This window comes from Podarcis gaigeae, assembly GCF_964106915.1.
Source record: "Podarcis gaigeae genome assembly, chromosome: 5".
NCBI lineage: Eukaryota > Metazoa > Chordata > Lepidosauria > Squamata > Lacertidae > Podarcis > Podarcis gaigeae.
In genome coordinates, this window is record NC_139681.1 from 94,122,836 (window position 1) to 94,132,097 (window position 9,262).

The 9,262-nt window shown below is 50.8% G+C and overlaps 1 protein-coding gene across 1 annotated transcript; it reads left to right on the plus strand.

The window, feature by feature from the left end:
* Window positions 1-429: 429 nt before the first annotated feature.
* Window positions 430-8,841, plus strand: LOC310845005 (mitochondrial ubiquitin ligase activator of nfkb 1-A-like). The gene is made up of 5 exons (XM_083739866.1): window positions 430-556; window positions 2,173-2,308; window positions 4,550-4,637; window positions 5,459-5,579; window positions 6,765-8,841. Exons 2-5 carry the CDS (start codon window positions 2,192-2,194, stop codon window positions 7,489-7,491), a joined length of 1,053 nt encoding a protein of 350 aa, XP_083595992.1. The 5' UTR covers window positions 430-556; window positions 2,173-2,191; the 3' UTR covers window positions 7,492-8,841.
* The last annotated feature ends 421 nt before the right edge of the window (window positions 8,842-9,262 follow it).

A 9,262-nucleotide genomic window follows, 5' to 3' on the forward strand; every position in this document is an offset into this window, starting at 1 on the left:
TTAAAAACATACAAAAAATTGAAATGCTAAAGCAGATCAAAACCACCTCAATTTTCTTAGCAAGAATGTTTCTAGCAGGTGCGGAAAGGGGTCCTCTGCCAGACCACAGTGCAAGTTCGGATAAACGGGGTAAACTTCGGGCAAGGTGAAAAATAACCTTCCCGTCGCCCTCGTCCATTTCCACGCCTCCAAATCGCTGTCAAAGATATTTAAATGCTTGCTGGACAGACCAGCTGAGCTCGCCGCTACGCCTGATGGGAGTTGTAGTCCTAGGTAACCGGAGCGAATCAGAACGTACTCAGCCTATGCCGATGCCTTCCATTGGGCGATACAGAGCATGCCGGGAGTCGTAGTCTCCGTCGCGGGAGGCCGTCGCCGCGTCGCCACCAGGGCGCGAGGGCTGCTGGACTTCGCTTCCCGTGTGCCACCGCGGCGAGGGGCGGAGCAGCGTGGGTGTAACGCACTAGGCAGCTCGGCCGGGGATCTGATGCGCGTTGCTTGGTTCCGCTGGGAAAGTGGTCCGCGGAGATGGAGGTGACCGCTCTCGCGCCAGGAGGTAGGTGGGCCCGAGACCCGCCGGGTACCTGCACCTGCATCTCGACGTCGCCTTTGTACCCCACCTGTCTCGTTTCCCTTTCACCCCCCACCTCAACCCTGCGGGGTGGGTTAGTTAGGCGGACAGGCTGTCAGGTCGCCCGGCGAGCTTCGTGGCTTGAGTTGGGGCGGGATTTGAACCCAGATCCTGGACGCGGAGTTGGGTGGAGGGGGCGGGCGTGGGTGCCTCGGAGCACGTGTTTTTCGGGTGGGGGGCAGGGCTGGGCATGGAGGGACTTCCCTTTCCCTGGGTGGGCAAGCATTCTGGCGCCCTCCTCTGCTGCCAGGGCCTACCAGCCCTCTGCTCCCTCCTCTGGAGCAAGTAGTTTCCTGGTGCAGGGGTTAGATTTCTCTATTCCACACGTCAAGGCCACCCCTGCTGGGTAAACCCTTTGAAGTCAGCAGCCAGCTTATTTATTTTACAATTATATCCCACCTTTCCCCCCCCAGGGGGGTCAAGGTGGCGTACTTGGTTGTTCCCCTTCTGGTTCGTCCTCACAACAGCCCTGTGAGGTAGGCTAGGTTTAAAGACAATGACTAGCCCAGGGAGCTTGGTGGCTAGGTGGGGAATTTGAACTCAAGTCTCTCCCAGGGTAACTCCACATTCTAACCATTGTGTAGGTTCATTCATTTCTGCTCTGAGTTGAACTTTGTAGAATGCAATCCAAGGTGTCTTATGTGGCAGGTCACCGGTCTAAGGTGGTTTTGTGGAGTAAAAGTGGAGGTGTTGAACCAGTAGTGCTGAACTTCTCATTCCTGTCCACCTCCCAGAAATCCTGCTTTCATCCTGGAGAGGCTGCTCTTTGGGTGTCCTCGATATCAGCAGGACAACTGAAGGGAACTCTGAACGGAGCATAGGACACCAAACAAAGCTCTGCAGAAAAATCAATCTGGCACTGCCTTCTTCCTTGTTCAGACTTGATAAAGCGGTATCTCGGCCTAGGTGATCCTCCCTTGTCATGTGACCAGCTTTCTGCATAAAGCGGAGGGCGACATGTCAGCAAGAGTTTTGCAGTGCATTTATTTATTTGTTTGTTTGTTTGTGCTTGTAAACTGCTTAAAAAATCTCCAAGCAGTGTGTACAACATAAAAGTGATAGGCAATATCATGAGAACAAAAAAAAAAAAAAAAAATAGAAACCACTAAAAACAGCCGCAGTAAAGGAATCATCTGAAAACGAAAGTGGATGTTCTAGAGAATAAAAACAGCTCCTGACCTTGTGGGTCCGATCTTCATCTATTACAGAGGGAAGGGCATTTCATAGTATAGTGGTGCTGTGAGTGGAATTTCCCCAGATAATCTAAGTGATTTTACAGATCTATAAAGGGCTAGGCAGACTTAGCATAGAGGGGGGAAAGTCCAATGTTTGATCTTGGGTCTCTTCAAGTCAGTATAGACAGCACTGAGCTACGTGGACCAGTGGTCTGGTGACTTTAGAAGGCAGCTTCCTCTGGTGTTATTCAGACAGTGCTTGTTCTCTGTGTTTCTGGACACTTCCATGTCCAAGAATCACTCTAGGTGAGAGAGGCATTGCCTTGTTCCTGTGTAACTCAGTATCTGATTTTGCTTCTCTTCCAGCTGTCAGGAAGAATCTCTGATGGATACTTTGCCTTTGACACCAGGAGAGCTGGTGTGTTTAGGATCCAGCCTGGCCTTCTCTGGTCTCTTTTATTACCTGCACAGGAAGAAGGCCAAGGTGGTGACCAAGATCCAGGTATACTGTTGCACATCCTGCTTCTCCCTTGCTCATGGGAGAACAGATCAGAGTGATATTTAGCATCTATACAGCTTGTCTCAAGTATTCAAAGCATTTCCTATGTTGCTTCAATCATCTTTACGATAGTACTATATGATAGTCTGGTATTTATCCACATATTGTATCTGGAGTTCGAGGGAGTGGAGTGCTAGACTCCAGGGTGGTTAGAAGGGTTTCCCAATGGTTGTCACTTCAGGGCAGACACAAGATAGCATCCCTTTGCACAGCATAGAAGTGTAGAGTTGGAACGGACCATGAGGATCATCTAGTCTTCATATATAGGAATCTTTTGCCCAACATGGGGCTCAAACCCACAACTATGAGGTTAAGAGTCTCGTGCTCCACCAACTGAGTGAAATTCACTACCCTGGGATTTGGGGATGGGCATGAGCTTTGATGGCTTTGGAAAGGGTTCTGTCAAATTCACAGGGGGGGTAGATGGGCTTTTGGCCTAAACCAGCAGGGTAGCTTTGAAGTGTGAATTCAGCAAAGAAGTTTTGAAGTGTGAATTGGGCAGCTTTTAAGGTGGCACTCGCAGAAAAATTTGCATAGATCAGGGTTAGAGAGCCTGTGGCACTCCAGATCTTGTTAGACTCCAGCTCCCATAACCTCCAGCCCACGTGACCAGTTGTCAGGAATGATGGGAGTTGTAGTCAAGTAACTTCTGGAGGACCGCAAGCTCCCCATCCCTGCCGTTGATGACCTTGGGGCACGGGGAGGAATGTACGGGGAGAGATCATCCATTAGTTCCCAAGGCACACAGCACCAAATCAATGTTCTGCTTTTAACCATTAAAGCCCTACGTGCCTTGGGACCCCTGTCCCTAATGGGACATCTGTTTGCTTATGTAGCTACCTCTGTTCTGAGACCATCTGTGGAAACCCTCTTGTGATTGCCACCTAATTCTGAAGCACACAGGGTGGCAATGAGAGAGATGGCCTTGTCGGTGCTCCCCCCCCCCCCCCGTTTATGGAACTCTGTCTCTAAAGAGGCTCTCCTGATACCTACTTCAATGTCACTTTGGTCCTGGACAGAGACCTTTCAAGGCTGTAATCCTGACCCCTTGATGGAGTAATAATAATAATGATAATAAATTTTTATTTGTACCTCACCCTCCTCTGCCGGAGCCATGCTCAGAGCAGCTAACATCATATAAATAATACAATATGCATAAAAACAAGCAATCAATTGATTAATATGCATCCCAAAATTAATTCAAATAAATTAAAATTAAAATAGCACAGCCAGCACCACACCTGCAGTCCAGTGGCTCACCCTGGCCAGAGCAGAAGAGTGGGGGTGGATAAATGCCCCTTTTTATATCATCATCATCATCATTTTATTATTTATATGCCAGCCATCTGACTGAGTTGCTCCAGCCACTCTGGGCGGCTTCCAGCAAAATATAGAAGTGTAATAAAACATCAAACATTAAAAACTTCCCTATACAGGGCTACCTTGAGATGTTTTCTAAAAGTCAGATACAGTGGTACCTTGGGTTACATACGCTTCAGGTTACATACGCTTCAGGTTACAGACTCCACTAACCCAGAAATATTACCTCGGGTTAGGAACTTTGCTTCATGATGAGAACAGAAATCGTTCTCCGGCGGCGCGGCGGCAACAGGAGGTCCCATGAGCTGAAGTGGTGCTTCAGGTTAAGAACAATTTCAGGTTAAGAACGGACCTCCGGAACGAATTAAGTACTTATCCTGAGGTACCACTGTAGTTATTTATTTCCTTGACATCTGGTGGGAGGGTGTTCCACAGGATGGGCATCACTGCCGAGAAGGCCCTCTGCCTGGCTCCCTGTAACTTGGCTTCTCGCGGTGAGGGAATCGCCAGAAGGCCCTCGGAGCTGGACCTTAGTGTCCAGGCTGAATGATGGAGGTGTTGTGCCAATGCAGATACTTTTTCCTCCCTTGCCGATTAGCTGTGCTATTTTGAAATGTTTGCAATCCGCTGGTGTCTTTCTATATTTTAACGTTTGTTCTATATTGGATCGTCTCTCACCTAGAGGCTCGTTGCGCAAGAAAACTGATGAACCTAAGAAATACAGTTCTTATGACATAGAGAATTGACTAGAACGGTTGAATCGGAATCTCAGGAAAGAACTTAGATTTGAACTCAGGACTTAACGTTTTTTCTTATACTGCCTCTTCCATTTAAACCCTTACTCGTTTTTCTTCTTCCATGCAGGAAGCGCCAAAGCTTCAAGTCAACGACAGTCTTCCCAGCATCCTCTCTGCCACAGGAAGCAGCTGCCTAGGCTATGTTGCCATTGAAGGTAAGGGGCCCCTGAGGTTATTTTGCCTGGCTTTGGAAGCCATCAGGGCCACATCAGAGCACCTCAGCCCTTTTCTATTGCATTCAGAGTTCTTTGCACAAATTCTGCCAGGAGAAACAGCAAATCTCTGCTGTTGGGATTTATTGCAGGTTTGTAAATGGTCAGCTGTGGTGAGCAGGAATTGCCTCCAGAGACCAGGCAGGGAAATTTTTGTAAATGAGAGAGAAGGAGAACTGAATGGCACGTCTCTGTTTGGAGTCCCAGGCTTATTATATGCATTGCCTGGATTCTTGATCCAGTTGGTAGAATATGAGACGCTTAATTTCAGGGTCATGGGTTTGAGCCCTGCGTTGGGCAAAGGAGTCCTGCATTGCAAGGAGCCTTGTGCTACAATTCTCTGATTCTTTCATCTTCTCTCAGTCCCTGTTTCATTTCTTGGGTTCCAGGAATGGGGTGGTTCTTAAACACCTGTAAATCACATGAAGAGTGAGGCTGTACTTTAACGATGGAGGGATGCAATCTCCTTCTCTTGGGGTTAGTGAGCTGGATTACACATTCTCCCCTGCCCAATATGTTGTTGCTTTGAGTCACGTCCAAAAACGATGTTGCAATAAAAGTAGAGCACCTGCTTTTCATGCAGAAGGTCTCTAGTTCAACCCCTGGCATCTCCAGTTTGAAATGGGAATTGTCTCCTCTCTGAAACCCTGGAGAGGCGCTGTGGGCAGTGCTGGTGATACCAAACTGATAGCCAGACTCAGACTCTGCAATGAACACCCTGCCCTTCCTTTCCCGAACCCCCGTCTCCTTCTCTCCTCCTTTAGGAGTAGTCCAGCCCGTCGAGGCGGCTCTGACCAGCCCATACCATGAAGAACTGCAGGGGGTGATCGAGAGGCTGGTGCTAAAGGAGCACCGACTGATCTGGAATAGCTTGGCCCGCAGCTGGTAAGCAGGAGAGGAGCCTTCGGAGCAGCTGTTTTGAGGCAGCCCCATTGGCTGGCATGTGCTGTAGATCAGGCTGCCCAAGGAGAGCATTGGGGGTACATAGGAAGCTGCCTTACCCTGAGTCAGACCATTGATTCATCGGCTGCCTGCTCTAGCTGGCAGAGGCTCTCGGGGGTTTCAGGCAGAGAGGGCTTTTCCCAGCCCTGCCTAGATATACTGCGCGTTGAACCCTCTGACCTGATGCTTTGCTGCAGAGCTGTGGCCCTTCCTCAGGTGGGAGGTGCGCTGGCCTATCAAGGCAGGAGTAGATTCCTCAGTGCTTGGGAATGCCGCACAAGGGATGTTGGCAGGAGGAGGGGACAACCAACCTGTCAGTCATGTGACATCATGATGATATGTGATTGACAGATGGGCTGATCCACCCACCTGCCAAAGTTGGCCTTTAAAGCCTGAAAAGATTACCAAGCCCTCCTTCTGAGCATTTTCTAAAAACTCTGCAAGACCCTATTTGGCTTTTGGCAGGGCTAGAGGTATATCTTTATCAGTGGAGGGGAGCAGAAAACCCTGCCAAGTCGGATGCCAGGTACCACAGCTCAGTGTCCTAAGAATCTCTGCTTTTAAAAAGGGAAACCAAGCATATAGCCCTTTTGGCTGTGTAAATGTCCTCACAGTCAGTTGAGCATCTTTTGGCGGCCATATTTCTAGTGAGCAAGGCTTTATTTAGTGTCCTGAATTAAAGTGTCCTTTATTTAGTGTCCTGCTGCCTCCCCATAACTTGCAAATAAAAAATGACTAACTACGCAGATGCAAACATGCTTTGTTTACACCACCAAGGCACCTTACAGATTTAAACTTTTCTCGATGCAGAATTCATCCCCTTTTGGCAATGCAGAAATCACACAGGCCAAGGGTTTGGTGGCTGCAGCTCATTGGGAGTCTGGTTTTCATACGGATGCCCATTGCCTGTAGGTTGCAACCCTGCCTAATCCTCGGGGTGGAGCAGGCTAGAATGTGCCAGATGAGAAACGGTTAGATCAGTGCAGCCTTGCATCCCGGCAGAAGTGTTGCAGCATGAATGCCCCTGGTGGTCAGTGCTGTTTGGGGGAGATTTCAGACCGCTCCAAAGGCTGCTTCCTCAGCTGCCTTGTCCAGCCCCTCTCCTCAGAGCTCTCTACCTCGTTGCAGGACGGACAGCGAGCGGGTGGTCCTGGAGCAAGTCCACACAGTGCCGTTCGTCCTGGCGTCCCCCAGCGGCAAGGCCTCGGGGCAGGTGTGCGTGGAGTCGCCCCTCCACGCCGTCGAGCTGCCCGTGGAGACGGTGTATGAGCGCTTCCAGCAGACCTCGCACGGCTTCAAGGACTTGCTCAGCCACTACCTGAGCGGGGAGAAGCCCAAGGGCTTCCTGGAGACAGAAGAGATGCTCCTGGTGGGGAGCAGCCTCACGGGCATTGGCGAGCTCACCCTCCACCGGGACGGCTCCCTCCACCTCCAGCCCCCGGCGGATGGCACCAGCTACTTCCTGCGCCTGGGGGACTGGGAAACCATCCTGGCTGACCTGCGCTCAGTCAGCAGCTTCTGGAAGTGGGCTTCGCTGCTGTGCGGCTTGGCGGCTGTGGCTGTCATCCTCCGTGCGCTTTGCCGAGCTTACCACCGTCACAAGGTGCACCAGGAGCAGGAGGCACAGCGTCAGGAGTTTGAGAACCTCCGGCGCCACCAGAGTGCTGGCCTGGATCTGTCGGAAGAGCCGCCCGAGAACGCCTGCGTCATCTGCCTCACCAGCCTCCGCGAGTGCGTCCTGCTCCCTTGTGGGCACGTCTGCTGCTGCTTCCGCTGTTTCCAGGCCTTCCCCAACCGCACCTGCCCCATCTGCAGGAGCCCCATAGACCGGGTGGTCCCCCTCTATCAAGCCTGAGGGCACAGCTCTGGCTGATGTTGAAAGCGTCCCACTAGGTGCCCCCAGGAGAGCCTGCGAAGGTTAAGAGAACAGGCGTGCGATTGCATGGAAAGCAAGGGTGTCCTTTAGCCATGGAGGGGTGCAATCTCCACCTCTTGAGCTGGATGCACATTCTCCTCCACCGCCCAAAAATGTTTGTTCCTAAAAGGTGTATCCAAAGATGATATTGCAATAGTTAGGTCATCATCTCAGCACTACTAGGCTGGGAAGGAGCTGCAATCTGTGTTGATCCATTGCACTTTCTGCCCAGAGGCAAGGAAGGAGCCCCTGAGCTACTTGGGCCTCTCCTGCCCATTTGCCAAGTAGCCGCAAGAGACAGGAGGAGGACCTTGCAGATTCGGCAGCGGGTGAGAATCTTCACCCCCAACTTCAACTTCTTGGAATCTGGGCCACGTTCCACTCTGAGGCTACCTCTGTGAGCCCAGCTGACCACCATCTCTCCCTGCTTTGACCTCCCCGGCCCCCAAGGAAAAAGGGTCACAGTGGATTAAAGGCAACACATTTAAAAAAAAACTTGCTGGAAGAGCCACTTGTTCTCATGCTGTACTGTAAGCCGGATTTAGATTTCGTAGTAGAGTTTTGTTTTTATGGAGCACCTCCCTCTGTTAGCAAGCAGGACACAGGAGCATTTACCTGCTTGGTGTAATGCAACGGGACTACTGTTGCAGCTGCAGGATCTGTGGCCTCACATTCGGGCAGGAAGGTTTTCAGCATTGCACCAGCCTCATTTTAGCTGCCTTAACCTAGACAATCATCCCACAGGTAGCCAAGGTGGGAACGGGGCAAGCAGGGGTCTGCTAAAAGCAGGCCAGCAGCTGTAGGTGAAATGTGCCAACTGTACTCTAGCTCTAATCCCTTACGGTTGCAGTCCTGCACCTGGGAGCTCAGGGCAATTCCTTTCCCCGTTGAGTTGACCCAATCCCTGAGCAGCAGGCTGTTGCTCAGTCACGATCCGCCAGTGGTCCCCTTGCTCATCCTGGAATGACTTGGATCTGTTTCCCATTTCATGCAGAAGCACTCGAGGCAGAGAGTCAGGTAAGTTCTGGGTGAGCATCCCAATGTGTTGTTCAACTGGCTGATGTCTTGCTGGTGGGGACTTGCCTTCCTGGGCTGGCGTCCCCCACCCCCCGAATTATTGGCATCAAGCTCCTGGTGGATTAGCAATAGTCCTTCACCTTGTCTTAGTCTTTCTTTGCTGGCTGTTTGGACTGATGTGTTTGCTCTCCTCTGGGCATGAGCCGAGCGCTGGCAGAGCTTCACTGAGCAAATGTGGAATCAAGGCTTATTGATAAATTGATGAATCTTTCAGAGCCTGCCTTGTCTCTTTAATCTAAACACCGCTGGAATCGAAGCAAAGGGGGGAGGAAGGGCGGACAGGAGTATCTGAAGGGAGGGTCCTCATCTTTGGAAAGCAAGAACGAAACAGCAGAACTTTGGGAGGCGGAGGGGCGTAGAGGAGGAAACAAGCTTGCTCCATCTTCCTTGAGATATTTGAACATGGCTATCAGATCTTCTGTCTGTCTCTTCTTTCCCAGGCTAAACATACTCAGCTCCCTCAACCGTTTCTCATAAGGCTTAGTTTGGGGATGCCAATTCAGCACTTTCTCGGATTCGTTCGGGCCTCATTTAATCCTCACAACAAGCCTGTGAGGTAGGCTAGGCAGAGAGGCAGTGACTGGCACCCAAGGCTGCCCAGTGGGTTTCAAGGTTGAGTGGGGATTTGAACCCT

Excerpts from the sequence above, each read along its gene's own strand:
- LOC310845005 (XM_083739866.1), top strand. The coding sequence starts at position 2,192 with ATGGATACTTTGCCTTTGACACCAGGAGAGCTGGTGTGTTTAGGATCC. Across the intron at positions 2,309-4,549 it reads AGGTGGTGACCAAGATCCAG|GAAGCGCCAAAGCTTCAAGT; the intron begins GTATACTGTTGC and ends TCTTCCATGCAG. Across the intron at positions 4,638-5,458 it reads AGGCTATGTTGCCATTGAAG|GAGTAGTCCAGCCCGTCGAG; the intron begins GTAAGGGGCCCC and ends CTCCTCCTTTAG.